The 15,580-nt window shown below is 37.6% G+C and overlaps 1 protein-coding gene across 1 annotated transcript; it reads right to left on the reverse strand.

The window, feature by feature from the left end:
* Positions 1-616: 616 nt before the first annotated feature.
* Positions 617-1,225, reverse strand: LOC149231188 (uncharacterized). Its single transcript, XM_089381570.1, has one exon. It carries the CDS (start codon positions 1,223-1,225, stop codon positions 617-619), a length of 609 nt encoding a protein of 202 aa, XP_089237696.1.
* Between the last annotated feature and the right edge of the window lie 14,355 nt (positions 1,226-15,580).

Here is a 15,580-nt window from a genome sequence, read left to right on the forward strand (position 1 = left end):
AAATGAGCATTGGCAAGAGGGGCTTTAGCCTGTTTGCAATGACTTTAGAGATGACTTTGTATATTACGTTGTAGAGTGCGATCGGCCTGAATTTGTCCGGTTTGATCGAGTCCTCCTCTTTTGGGATTAAGGCTATGAAGGTGGAGTTGAGTGAGGGAAGCAGCCAGTGATTCGCTCGCGATTCCTCTACCACTTCCCAGACTTCCAACTTTATCAGTTCCTAGAACTTGTGAAAGAAAGTGGTGGTGAAACCATCCGGGCCGGGAGCTTTTCCTTCTTTAAGCTGAGCCATAGCTACGTCCACTTCCTGTATTTGAATTGGACTGAGGAGGAGTTCATTATGCTCCACTGTGATTAATTTTGGCACATTGTGTATGATTCTTTCAATTGCAGGACGTCTGTTGATATCAGGCTCTTGATGGACTTGCTTGAAGTGATTGAGGAATTCCTTCTCAATTTCCTCATGTTGTTCCACCCTTTCTCCTCCTGATTTTTGAATGTAGGGGATATTATTGCATATTCTACGTTGCACAGTGGTTCTGTTGAAGAATTTGGTGTTTCGTTCTCCCTCTTTCAACCGTCTGATTCTGGACTTTTGCTTCCAGTATATCTCCTCTTACTTTCTTCTCTCGTCAAGCTGATTGTGGATGAGCTGCTCCTGCTCAAGGGTTCTCTTTGTGTGGCCTCCTGTACTTATTTCTTGCTGCAGATCCTCTAGGGCTTTTTGAAGATCATGTTGCGCCTTGAAGATGTTTCCAAAGGTCTCTCTGTTCCATCGCTTGAGGCAGAGCTTTAGATGTTTGATTTTCTGTTGGAACTGGTACATCTTGGAGCCGTCTGGAGGCTTTAAGGATGTCCATGTAGAGTGAACCAAATCTTTCAGTGAGGGATGGGTGAACCAAAATTCCTCGAAGCGAAAAGGTCTTCTTGTGGTGCTGCTAGGACGTTGCCATTGAAGGGCAACCGACCAGTGATCGGATCCTAAGTGTGGAAGAATGGCTGCCGAGAAGTCTCCCCCGAGGTGAATCAAGTTGTCTGAGATTAGAAACCGATCCAGCTTGGAGGCTATTTGATGCTTGCCTGCTCTTCGGTTGCTCCACGTAAAAGTGCCATTGCAAAAATGTAAATCTATCAGGGATGCGTTCTGGATGAAGTCTTTAAAGTGGGTGTTTTCCTGTTCCAGCCTGTTTCTGCCTCCAATCTTTTCCTCCAATTTTGTTATCATGTTAAAGTCCCCTCCAACAATCCAGAGTGGGTGCCTTCTACTGGAGTTAAGAGCTTCTATGGTGTGGAGGAGAGCAATTTTTTCCCTTACTTCCTGAGGGAAGTATACATTCGAGAGATTCCCATGAATATTCGTGCCTACTATGTGGAAAGCAGCCTAAATTAGACTATGTGAAGCATGAAAGTCTGAGAGGGTAAGTGCTTGAGAGTTCCACACAATAGCTAGCCCCCCCGATGCGCCAGATGCATCCACAGCCACCGATTGACATCCTGGCAAAGCTTTAGAGAGGATCGTTTCTAGAGTTGAGCTGTTACATTTTGTCTCTTGGAGAAAGCATATTTGCGGCCTTTCCATTCTTAACATATTTTTTAGCATTCTGATTTTTCCTGGGCTATTGAGCCCCCTTAGGTTCCATGAAATGAGCTTCATGATTCACTATTGGTATAGAGCTTGTAGTACTTCGTAAGCTTAGCATACCTGCCTGAGTCTACTAAGATCTTCCCTACCGCTATTGTTCTTTGGAGATCAGTTCTTCTTCCCCTTTTTTTGGAGTCTTTTGGAGTTTGGCCCAAATCCCATTGACTTCCTGATTGGATGCCAAGCTGATACTGTTCGTAGGCTCTGGAAATGACCATTTCTAGTTTGTTAAGCTGAAGCTCTGGGATGCTTTCATAGGCTTTCTTTTTGCATGCTGCTTCTAGTTCTAATATGTCTAATCCATTTAGATCTATACTTTCCAGTTCTTCCTCCATGCGTTGCACCTGGTTGTCTTCTTCCGTGGGCATTTTTGGGCTTTGGAGAGGGTCTGAGGATCCGTCAACCTCCATTTCATTGTCTTTTTCCACCTACTTTTCCTTGCTTTCCGAGGGTTTATCTGGGGTGACTTTGGTTGGAGGTGGATCAGAGGAGGGGGCTGAAGGAGGTGGCTGGGTGGAGGAGGAAGGGAGATCAGAGTTGGGAGGAGTGGATGTGTTTTGCTCTTTCGTTGATTGAGCCAGGATTCCAAAGCTGTTTCTGACCGCAGGGTCAGAGGTGTTATTTTTCTGGGGTTTCTTCCCTGTTGTTGATTTTTTATGAGCTCGTTTGCGGGTAGCGGCTTTGGTGAAGCCATAATGGGTCAGAGAGTCAGAGGGGTTAGGGGCAATAGCTTTAACATTTAGGGGGCGATCTCTAAAAAGATGCCCTATGGCATGGCATTTACGGCATCGAAATGGGACATGTTCATAGTCTAAGGGTTGAATCCATTCATAGTCACGGTGAGAGAGACTTACCAATTATGGCAGAACTTTGTCCAGGCGCACGAAGACGCAGATGCGAGCGTATGATGTGTATCTACGCATTTTTGTTTCTTCAACAGCCTTTATGTATTCCCCCAAACCATTTCCAATGTTTCTCAGGATATCCTCACCCCAGTACTCATCTGGGAGTGAGTATAGTCTTATCCAGACCGGAGCCCATGTGAGGTCCTCCTTATCCGGGTTGAATTTGGGTGCCCAGTCCCTTAAGTATAAGCCGGCTGAGTTGAAGAAGTAGGGTCCCTTAACTAGGATTCTGTATTTGTCTTGCAGGAAAAAGAAGATCGCTGTGAAGAATCCTTTTGGGCCTAGCTGTAGAGTCACATCGCCCTTAGGCTTCCATTTCGCTGCGATCCAACTGTGTAGGGCTTTTTCCGTCGGCCAGAACCCTATAAATTTTCTGATGAGTGCATGATCTGTCATAAACTGGATTCTTTCTTCTATTTTTTCTCCCGGCAGTTCGATTCTCAGTCGATCTGTTTCTATTGGTTTGCAGGTGGTCGAAGAGACCTTCGGGGTTCTGTCTGGTCAGTTATTCCGTCCTGTTTCTTCATCCGCATTATTTTCCAGTTTGTCTTTGCCATTGCGCTCATGCCGGTACAGGATTTCCTGGTTGATGACATCCTCGTTGATCGATCCAAAGAGTATCGTTCTTTCGGTTTGGTGCTGCGATTTATTTGCCTTGGGGGAGGACGCCGTAGCCCCCCCTGGGGGTTATCCATTTGCCCTTCGTTCCCTCACAATGCAGTTGAGTGATTTCTGGGTGCAAGGTTAGGTCCACGATGTTTGTCTGCGCAGATCAGACTGCGCCGTCTGAGAAGAGTACAAAACCCTAGTAGTGAGGCACCAATCCTTCCAACGTTCCCTTTCATGAAAAATCTCTCAAATCGTGTTTTACATTCAAGATAGGGTTCCACTCATTATTAATAAAATATGTGTTAGAAAGAATAACACCTTAATCATCATTATTAATCCCCTTTGCATTCTCTTAAATTGTTAGGATAAATATTATTAATGTTCACCATTGAAGTCATATTGGTTATAGTGTTTCCATAATTATGCCTATATTATTAGATTGATTTTATCTCTCAACTTTTATAATTATACTAAAATTATCTAAAGCAAGAAAATGAGTCTACACAATCACAGGGAGCTCCCTCTTGGTGTCACACTTGAATTATGTTAGGCTCCAAAAACTAAAGAATGTACTACATGCCTATGCCCATAATGTAAGCGTCTTGATCATAATATATTAACACATTAATAAACTAAAATATTGTTTTTTATATTTCTTTTATTTGGGCTTTAATTGAAGAAAACTTGTTCAAAACCAAACATTCCTTCTAATGGGATAATAAATATGACTTTAATTCCAAAAACAAGTTTTCTACTAACCAATAAACTTCTAGAAAAATAATATATTACACAATGAGGGATTGTATATTACAAGTTCCTCTTAATCAATAGTAAAGGAAAAAATAGAACAAGGAAATGATTGAAGATATCTAGGCATATAGAGTCATGAATGAGAAGAACCTTCCATAACATTGTTAAATCTTTCAATGACATATGTTCAAAATATGTATGCACAACCCCACACAAGAAACACAATTTGCATTGTCCTTTCAAAGAGGCCAGTGGTCCAAATTTAAAATCAACTTCCAAACATTCCAAATAAGATGGACAAAGCAACTAATAATCTTCTCGTAGTCTAGTCCTATCAGGGTATGGGTTAGTCAACCTTCTCTTCACTATTTCCAATGTCCAAATATATATTAAAGGAGTTCACTTATGATGATAAACTCAAAATAATGAAATCTATATGTATCAATAGATAATTATATGTGTAAACAATCAAACATAGATACATTTTCATGAGTTCTTTCTATGATAAATAGAAAGAGTAGAGAATGTTACTTGAATTTTTTGCCTCACAATGCACAAACAACATTAAAAATGTAGATCGCAATAACTATCCCTACACTATTAGATTACTTTTGTCTCCTAACTTTTATAGTCATGCTAAGATTATCTAAAGCAAACAAATGAAGATAAACAATCACATGAAGCTCCCTCTTCATGTCACACTTGAAATTATGTCAAGGGAAACAACTAAAGCAAGTACTACATGCCTATGGCCATTTTTTAAGATTTCTTTATAATAATATATTGATAGATATTAATAAACTATTATATCAATTTCTCCATTTCTTTTATTTGAGCTTTAATTGACGAAAACTCATTCAAAACCAAGCTCCTTTGCATTCCCTTAAATTGTTAGGATAAATATTATTAATGTCCACCATGGTTATCGTGTTAATTATAGCGTTCCCATAATTGTCCATACATTAAATAACAAAAAATAAAAATCTGTTTGAAATTTATTTCACTAAATTCCTCTAAAACAAAACTTCAACACCTAAAAAAAATAGAAAATGCATTTAAAAACATATTAAATTTATTTATTAAAACAGAAAAATAACTTCAAAACCTCAAAAATAAAAAATACCTTTAATAAAATACTAAATTCATTCATTACAAAGGAAAAATAATTATTTGAAACGAATTTACAAAAAAAAAAAAAAAAACCATAAAATATATATTCACTTAAATTTAAATTTAAAAAAAAATGATTTTACATTAACTGAATTTTATGTTATAATAATTATTAATAAATTCCTAAATGAACAATACGATGTTTTAATTTTATGTTATAATAATTATTAATAAATTCCTAAATAAGCAATACGATGTTTTCTCCTTCATATCATACTTGTTATTAATTGTAGTTAGGTATAATGAGGAAATATATTTTTTATATGTTTAAAATTAATATCATATTTATGAATGTTAATAAATTTATATTAATGTTATTATTTTAATATTTATTAAGTTATAAAATTATTATTTTATATTTTATTACATTTTTAAGAAGTTTAATAAACAATTAATAAAATGCTCATAAAATAAATAGCAGAAATATACACAAATAAGACATGGCGGAAAAGGCCTCAGCCTTTATTGTATTCCTCTCATTCTCAGTGTAATCCATTGCACAAATAATCATAATAGTAGAAATAAATACATGAAGAAGTTTGTCTCAAGATAGTACGTCTATCTTGGACACTATGGTTGAAAAGATATCTCAACAACACACTAATCTAGGAGCCTAACTAGTCTGAGAAAACCTCTCAACCAACTAGGCCTAAACTCACTCCTACCCATGATGAACAAACTCAATCTAGAAAGGTAGGGTTAAATCCTAACTTTCATGATTTTAATTAATTTAATTATTTGAAATTATAATTTTTTTAACATATGAGAGTGAGGCTAACATTCCCCCCCCCCCCCCAATGAAAATTCCAAAATAAGAACATGGTACCATCTCCAAGTCATCATGCTAAAAGTGTTGATCCTCAAAAAACATTGCCTGAAAAAGCACCAAAGCTAGATGCTGAAAATTTTCAAATCTGAAGAGAACCTGAATCAGCTGCAAGTCTGAGTCATCTCTAAAATTTTGCTTCACAACTCCATCATGTGCCAAGCTACAAAAAGATCCATCTGTCTTTTGCTTTCAATGAGCATCCTCTGTCCACTGAAAAAATGTTGATGACGCCCACTGGCGAATTTGCTTGTCCACTGACAAAATATTGAGAACGCCCACTAGCGAATTTGTTTATGATGCCCACTAGCTGATTTGAAGATGCCCACTGGCTGCTTTTGATGATGTTGTCAAGACTTTTAGTCTGACACCAACCCTTAGTTCCATTATCATTTCCCCCCTTTGTTAGCTCAAAGGAGAGACAATTATTTTCACTTGATTTCTGAACTCCCCCCTTCAGGTGTAGGAGAATTTCACTAGTGTACTCGTGCTTTCAGGTGCATGAGAAGACCATCTTCAATTAACTGTTGGCTGAAATAGGTGAGATTTAATTATGTTGTAAAAATTATACAATAATTTTACTGTTGATGACCATTCCCAAGGATCAATCCATGCATAATTGATATTTAATCTAGGTTGGTCTTGTTTGCAACAATTCTCTGATGAATGATTCTTCTTGTGACAATGGTGACAAGGATGGAGATCAAAAAATTCATCTTTCATGTGACCTTTTCTTTGAAAATGTTTGCATGTGGGTTTGTCTTCAACTTTCTCATCGCTTGTTGATGTTATTTGATCACGAAATGATGCACTGCTGAACTTGAGCGGCTTAGAATAATCAAGGATATGCAAGTTGTTTTCATCTTTGTCATATCCTAATCCTCGTCGATTTTTATTACTTTGAAGTTCTTCCCATGATTTTATGATTGGTTTGGAAGAAGAAAGTTCAATTTGATCATATACAATTTCTACACTTGAAGTTGTTTGAATGAGTGATTTGGAATCAACATATTTATCTTCACTTGTATGGTTGAATGACTTGGAAATATCACTCTTATATTGCAGCTCATCACTTTGTAGTTGCGACTCCAGTTGAAGGAACTCAATTTTTTCATGTTCTTGTTGTAGATTCATTGAATATCAGCAAGAGTTGCTTGGCAGATTTGTACCATGTCTTCAGTAGTTGAGAGGATCAAATTGTTATGAATCTTTAATAACTGAATGCTTTTCGCCATGTGAACTTCCTGGAACTCACACTCACTTGCTTCAACCAGTTTCAAGGTCACTTGATGTTGTGAACTTTTCACTTGCTTTGAATCACTCTCTTGATTGATCAAAATAAGGGTGTCGAATACTATCGAAAATGCACCCAAGAGAAATACTTACAATGATTTGAATGACTTAATTGAAAAACAATGGATTCACTTGGTTTAATTGATTTTCTATCAATTCAAGACTTGGGTGTCAGTTTCAACCGAGAATGCACCCTTATAATTAAACTTAATTGGATGTTTATTACAATCAAACTTACAAATTATGATTTGCAAGTTACAATTTTGTATTGAGCTTATTAAAAAAATGGTGCAAGTGCAATTTCCAAAAAATTGTTGTTGAATTGATACAAATGTTGTTGATGTAGATGACATCTTCATTAACTTGATTTTCCTTGAGCGAATGAAATTTATTGTTGATGTTGAATGCTGATGTTGCCAAATTTTCTTATGTGTTGTAGTTGCACAAAAGCATGTGATTGTTTATGCTTGATCAAATTCTCATTGAAGCTTCTTAATTTCAAGTGCTTTGATTAATATGCTTGTTTCATTCACTTGCTTTAGACTCCTGGTGTGTGCTAGATAAGATAAGCAACATCAAGAATCATGCACTACACAAGGTGTTCCTAAGATCCCATTACTCAATTTCGGGGATCTAGGACACTTCAACATCACAAAAAAATATGTCTTTATTAAATAGTGAATTACATCAACCTTCAACTTCCCAAGCAATCATAATGCTAAGATCGCAAACCTTTGAAGCAACTTGTCTTCAAAAGGATGTTCATGTACTCAATCTCTCTCAATCTAAAACATTACTTTGGGTTACAACAATAATTTTTAAAAATATTCCCTTATCTCGCTAAATACAAAAAATAGTAAATTCCTTATCTCTCCAAAAATTACAGAAAACACCTTTTACTTCTCACTCCAAAAGAAACTTGTCACTACAAAATATTACAAAATATACTCTTTATTTCTCCATTACAAATATATATATATATAAATTATAATCCAACTTATCCCTCCATTAACTTAATCTCTTCGAGACTCTCCAACAAAAGCAAATTATTTCAAAAAAAAAATATACTACCTCTCCACAAAAAAAAATCACCTTCACACCTTTATGGTTCACACCGCTAGCCTTTCGCTGCAAGGCTACCACCTAACTACAAATTGAATATATGTATTTGACAGGCTGAGCTGCCAGAACAAAAACTATAGGCTCGCACAAAAACATATTGTCAATGGTGAAAAGCTTTGAGATCAATGCCAAAAATTCCATTATTTGCGAAGCTCAAGAGTTCCATTCTCATGGCTTCTGGTCTATTCCAAGCTCTAGGAGGTCACACTATTAATGAGGATCTTGTTCATATTAATGCCAATAATGTTGGGTAGACCATAGAAATTCTAGCTTTGAAAATAGTAAATACAATTCTTATGGCGATGGGCCATTGTAAATCTTCAAAACAAAACATGGAACCAGAAACCGTGAACATGAACACCCTATGACCATGAATTTTCCTTTGAATCAGTGGGAGTTGGAACCAATTGCAGATTGAATTGAATTTGTCATTGGAAATCAAATCCGATATCATTCAGATTTGGTATGACCATGCGAGATCAAATCGAACATATGACACAATCCAACAATCCAATGTAGTAATAGAAAAATCCGACATTCACTAAGCAGATCCCTCAACGTTGACAACAATATTTAGTAGCAGGAGAGAGGATTATGTGTATACAACAGTCAAAATGGGATTAAAGAGTTTAGACATTGACCTAGCCTTCATCATCTCACTAGAGAACCGCACAAAAACCAAATACTGTGACTTCACTGATGATCAAATCCATGGAAAGGGTCCTTACCTTCTGCCAACCTTCCATATAAACTTCAGCTTTGCAATAGGTTATAATAAAAATATACAGATAATAAAGATCTACTGATAACACATAAAGATCGAGCTCTCCTCTGCATGATGGATGGAAAATCTCCTTCACAGTAACTCAGCATGTACTTCCTTCACTGCAACTCACTTCACTTGCCACAGATCGACTCTTAGATGATCGAACACTTACGTTGACAAATCGACTCTCACCTCGCAATAGATCAGCTCTTTAAATGCTGCACCCTGCGTACTCTTCAAGAAAACTTTTGAACAAATAAACACACGTCAGAAGTGTTGATCGCTTCTGGCCACTCCTTGCTGGTCACTCACCTGATCCTTTGGACCTTGACAACTCTGATTCATGAATTCCTATTGGGAGTGGAGTGAATTAAAACCCTGGTGGTGCACGAGCTCGCGAGGGCTGGATTTATAACAAATTTCTTCGTGAATTCAACGGCCACAGAAACAATTGGTCGGATCTACGCAAAACTGATGGATTTAATGAAAGATCAATGGGCGCCAACACTAAATTGAAGAATGTAAAAACCTAGTTGATAGGCAACTACGTCTTCCTTCTCTTTGTGTGTTCTGGATTGTCCTCTGTATGAATGTGTGAGAGTTGGGTTCGAGGGACGTATTGTTTCATTTGTGCAAGACCTGAAGAGGAGCTCTCTCTGTCCCAAAACATAACACGGTCACCACTAAATGTTATAATCTCACTTCACAATAGAGCACACACTAGCCAAAATTCTCGGCCACCAAATCGCTCCACGCACGCAGAATTGGGTCAGAAGGTTTGACTCCAGCACGACGAGCCACAGTGCTAACCAAATAGATCTCTATCATCAAACATTGCTCAGATCTCTAGGCTCACGGCCTCGCAGCTCACGGATACGTCTTCTTCGCAAATCTCAAGGGTCACATTTCACTCAGTGCCACAAACTCAACCCAACATAATAGCGTGGGGTTCAAGTATAAGGTTCAACAATGCTCTCTCTAGCCAATGCCTCCTCACAGCTCAATCACACCTTTTTCACAAATGCAGAACTAGCCTTAAGCTCCGATGAATCTTGTCTCATACTCGATATTTTGTGCAGCAAATAACTACTTCCACGATGGTTCTCGGCTCCATTGGTCCTCACGCTTCTTTCCTATGAAGCTCAGGTCCTCACGTAGCTATGTCAACTTCAGGGGCAGGTGAAAATGGTCCTTTGGCTCACGCTGGTTGTTGGGGATTTCTAATAATTCCAAACATAACTGAAAAACAGAACAATACTCTGTTTTAACACAGCGGAAATAAAAATCGTTTGCGGAATACGGTGTTTCAGCAACATAGTTTCATCAGTTTTGTTTGCAGTGTAACAACAACGGTGTTTCAACAATGCTGAAACTATTGTATCAACAACACTCTGTTTTGACGTCAAGACTATTTTATGGTTACGGTGTAACAACAACGTGCAACTATTTTCTGCTTACGGTGTAACAGCAAATCAGATTTCTGTCCAGCTGTTTATGTTGCAGTTGGAATTAAATTCCAACACTCCCCCTTAATTTCAACTACTGGGTTTTTTCTGCATACCCAGGCATTTCCTGAAATGATCAAAACTTTTCTTTCGCAATGGTTTTGTCAAGATGTCAGCTAACTGATCCTCTGTTCTATAGTGCTGCAAAACAATCTCACCATTATTAACCAATTCACATATGAAGTGAAATTTGGTGTCTATGTGCTTTGTCCTTTTATGAAAAACAGAGTTTTTAGACAATGATATTGCTGAGCTATTGTCACAGTAAATGGTTGTGCCCTTTTCTTGTTCATGACACAAATCTCTGAGAACTCTTCTCAGCCACACTGCTTGGCATGTTGCTGCTGTTGCTGCCACATACTCTGCCTCTGCTGTTGACAAAGACACAACTAGTTGCTTCTTGGAAGCCCATGAGATGGCTCCCGATCCCATATGAAACACATATCCCGATGTTCTTTTCCTATCATCAACACTTCCAACCCAATCACTGTCAGTGTAACCTGTCAACATGAAACTTTCAGAAGAGGAGTACAAAATACCAAACCCCTTCGTTCCATTTACATATTTGAGAATCCTCTTGGCTGCCTGCTAATGAGTCTCTTTCGGTCTTTCCATAAATCTGGAGATTAAACTCACAACGTGCATAATGTCCGGCCTAGTTGCAGTCAAGTACATAAGGCTACCAACTATGCTCTTGTAAAATTTTGGATCAAAATCCTTGCTGCTATCTTCTTTGGTCAATTTCAACCCCATTACAGTTGGAGTCACAGCTGCCTTGCTGTTCTCCATGTTAATTCTTCAACACTGCTTCTACATATTTAACTTGAGAAATGAAAACACCATTTTCACTTTGTTCTACTTCAATTCCAAGAAAATATCTTAAGAAGCCCAAGTCAGTCATTTCAAATTCACTTTTCATGACTGCTTTAAAATCAACAATGAGAGAAGCATCATTGCTAGTAAAAATCAAATCATCTACATATAAAACAACAATAAGAATCTTACCGTCATTCTCCTTTATGTAGAGTGTGGGTTCACCATCACACTTACCAAACTCATTCTCAATCAGATAAGAAACTATTCTGTTGTACCATTCTCTTGGAGCTTGCTTCAGCCCATAAAGAGCCTTCTTTAGTTTGCAGACTTTATGCTCTTGGCCTTCAACTTCATAGCCTGGAGGTTGTTCAACATAAACCTCTTCTTTTAACACTCCATTTAGGAATGCAGATTTAACATCCATTTGATAAATCTTTCATTTGTGTTGTGCTGCAATAGACAACACTGTTCTGACTGTTTCCATCCTTGCTACTGGTGCAAAGGTTTCATCATTGTCTTTGCCTTGTTGCTGCTTGTAGCCTTTCACAACAAGTATTGCTTTGTGCCTTCCAATCTTGCCTTCAGCATTGCTTTTGGTCTTATAGACCCACTTAACTCCAATGGCATCTTTGCCTTCAGGGAGGTCCACTAACTCCCATGTTTTACTCTTCTCAATTGCACCAATTTCTTCATTCATTGCTTTAATCCATTTATCTTCATTTAGAACATCTTCAAAATGAACTGGGTCATCAACATGACAATACAAGGCGAATAATGAATTCAGACCGATATTGTTACTTGCCTCTCCTTGTTCATAAATCTCATTCATATTTTTGAATCTTGGTCTTCTTGGTGTGCTTGGAGTTCCATCCGAACTCGAGGGTATTTCTGATCCCTGTGGTGTGCTTAGAGAAGCACTTCCTTGACTTCTCAAGGCTGTTCGAATTCCAGCTTGTGGTGTGGTTTGTTGTACTTGCTATGGTGGAAGAGGAGCTACCAAGGAAGGATTATTTGCTGCTGTCCCTTCCTCTTCTTCTTCGTGAGACACAATTGTCTTCACATTCACTGTCTTCTCTAAGCTTCAATCCCAAGCTTCATCTTCAATGAACTGCACATCTCTGCTTATTATGAATTTCTTGGTGGATGGATTATAGAGTTTGTATGCTTTTGACTCATCACAATAGCCAATAAAGACACACTTCTCCCCCATACTGTCAAGCTTCTACCTTAGCTGATCCGGTACATGTGCATATGCTACACAACCGAATACTCTCATGTGAGTGACAGTTTGCTTTTGACCACTCCATGCTTCTTCTGGTATTTTGTTCACGACAGCTTTAGTTGGGCATCTATTCAAGATGTAAACTGCGCAAATGACAGCTTCTACCCAATACTCATGCGGCAAGTGTTTTGCCTTCAGCATACTTCTGACCATGTCAAGAATGGTCCTATTCTTCCTTTCGGCAACACCGTTTTGCTGAGGTGTATACCTTGCGGTGAACTGCTTTTGTATGCCATTCTCTCTGCTGGATAATTTGTTGCAGCAAGAAACCTTCCTTTAGCTTCTTTGATGTCTTCAAAGATCCTGGACAAGCGCTGATACCATGTTGGGAATTTCTGATAATTCCAAACAAAACTGAAAAATAAAACAATAATCTATTTTAACACAGCGGAAATAAAAATCGTTTGCGGAATACGGTGTTTCAGCAACGCAGTTTCGTCAGTTGTTGTTTGCAGTGTAACAGCAATGGTGTTTCAGCAATGCTGAAACTGGTGTATCAGCAACACTCTGTTTTGACGTCAAGACTATTTTCTGGTTACGGTGCAACAACAACGTGCAACTATTTTATGCTTACGGTGTAACAACAAATCATATTTCTGTCCAGATATTTATGTTGTAGTTGGAATTAAATTCCAACACTGGTTTTTGTTGGATCTGGCTTTCTTATGTTCCACAAGCATCACAACACTTACAGGTGAGGAAGCGCTAAAGCCAGGAGTGAATATAAGACTGGATCATATTCACGGGGCCTACTCGCCACTCAACCCCACCAACTCGAGCCCATGGATACCCATGGTGTCTCAGATTTTCGAAAGAGATAATGCTCGTTTGAATACAATTTAGGGCAGGTCAAAAAACAACGACACTTATTCTCCACAGAGAGATGTTCGTATTCAATCTGGAAATAGTATGGGTTCAACACAATATATTGTAACAACGAGATTGGCACACCAACAAAGAGACAGTTGATGGTAATTAATATGACCAACGATATGTCATTGATACAATGTAATAATTGTAGAGACTATTATTCACAGCAAGATCCCATATCCAATCCCAATGCGTCATCTTCTTATAAACGCATACCATGTACATCGGACACCTATACTGAATTGAGCAGATACCAATATGATCCATCCCCCTACGATGATAATGAGCTATCTGTTTATCAAGTCAATTACGTGGATTTGTCGTCAAGCATGGGAGATTACAGCCATGATACCTTGACTCTGGGTTCTGATTCTTTCCAGGGTTTTTCCTTTGGATGCTGGCATATCAATGAGGGGAGCTTTAATGGGACGTAAGAGCTTTTACGATTGCGGTGAGCTCCAATTCGCTTTCATAACTAGACCAGAAGCAAATTCGGCGGCCAATTATCTTACTGCCTTCCAAATTTCCTATCCTCCAATTCAGCGACCTCATTCAGTGTCAGTCAAAGTTTGATTCGTACCAGTGCCTCTTTCAGAGAATCATTTAGGCTCTAATAACTATAGTGCCCTCATACCACATGACGAAATTTAATAAACAACTAATAAAACACTCATAAAATAAATAACAGAAATATACACAAATCAGACATGTCAGAAAAGGCCTCAGCCTTACTGTATTCCTCTCATTTTCAATGTAATTCAATGTACAAATAATGATAATAGTACAAATAAATACATGAGGATGTTTGTCTTGAACACTATGGTTGAGAAAATATTTCAACCACACACTAATCTAGGAGCCTAACTAGTTCAAGACAATCTGTCAACCAACTAGGCATAAACTGACTTCTACCCGTGAGGAACTAACTCAATCTAGAAAAGTAGGATTAAATCCTAACTTTCATGATTTTAATTAATTTAATTATTTGGAATTAGAATTGTTTTAACCTATGATAGTGAGACTAACAATTTTTAATATATATTTAAATTAGATATTAACTTACTTACCTCTTAAATGCAAAAAATAATTCATAATTTTAAATAAAATCTCCTTATCTAGTTGGTATGCCCAAAGGGAAACCAGCCAAAAACACATGTATAGTGTCTTGATCTTACATAAATTCATTGGGATCATAACATTTGATAAAGAAAAAAATATACACGTTTCATACAAAATATAAACAGGCTCGGAGGCCATTGCTAACTAAGTAAACTCTAGTTATTTGCAAATGTGAATGGGACTGAAATAAAAACCACTCCATGCACTTAGTTGACCATGATGTTTCCTAGGCCTAGCCATAGAGGGTTGTAATACTCAGTGTGGCCACATCATTTAAACCGTTGCAGCGGGCCAGATGGTGATCATAACTTAATGGCTCCATTATTGTCGTGGTGTCACCTTACATGATCACCTGCAATGGGGGTAGATCTTGAGCTGCTAGAGTTGTGCATGAATTTCGCAGCTGGTCTGGCGCGGGCTAAGGCCAAGAGATTTCAAATGCAGGGCCATTCGAATATAGAGCATAATTTGCAATTCATTGGAGGAGTGCAACAACTTTAAGAATGTGGGATTCAATTCTCCAACTCCTTGGGATTTTGGAAACATGAGTGCCATGTAGAATTTTCTTCAAGATTGATATAATCAATAGTAAGTCGCCTTCGATTAGAAGTTGATGTGATTCTGATTGAAAAGCTATTGATAAATCTTGTTCTAGGGCCCAAATTTTCGCCTCATTATTTGAGGCGTGCCACATATATATAACATAATTTAATATAATTTTAAATTAATTGATATTAAAAATTAATATAAAAATTTAACCTAATAACAACCTTTTCATAATCTTGTGAGAGATCATAATTTTATCTACAACCTTCTTGATAATCTTTTGAGAGATCATAATTTATATCTACAACCTGATTAACAGTTAGATGATTTCAACTTGTTTTTAATGTTTAATAAATATG

The sequence above is a fragment of the Pinus tabuliformis genome, chromosome J (genome assembly GCF_031772625.1).
Source record: "Pinus tabuliformis cultivar Carrire ecotype Pingquan chromosome J, CPIR1, whole genome shotgun sequence".
Classification (NCBI taxonomy): domain Eukaryota; kingdom Viridiplantae; phylum Streptophyta; class Pinopsida; order Pinales; family Pinaceae; genus Pinus; species Pinus tabuliformis.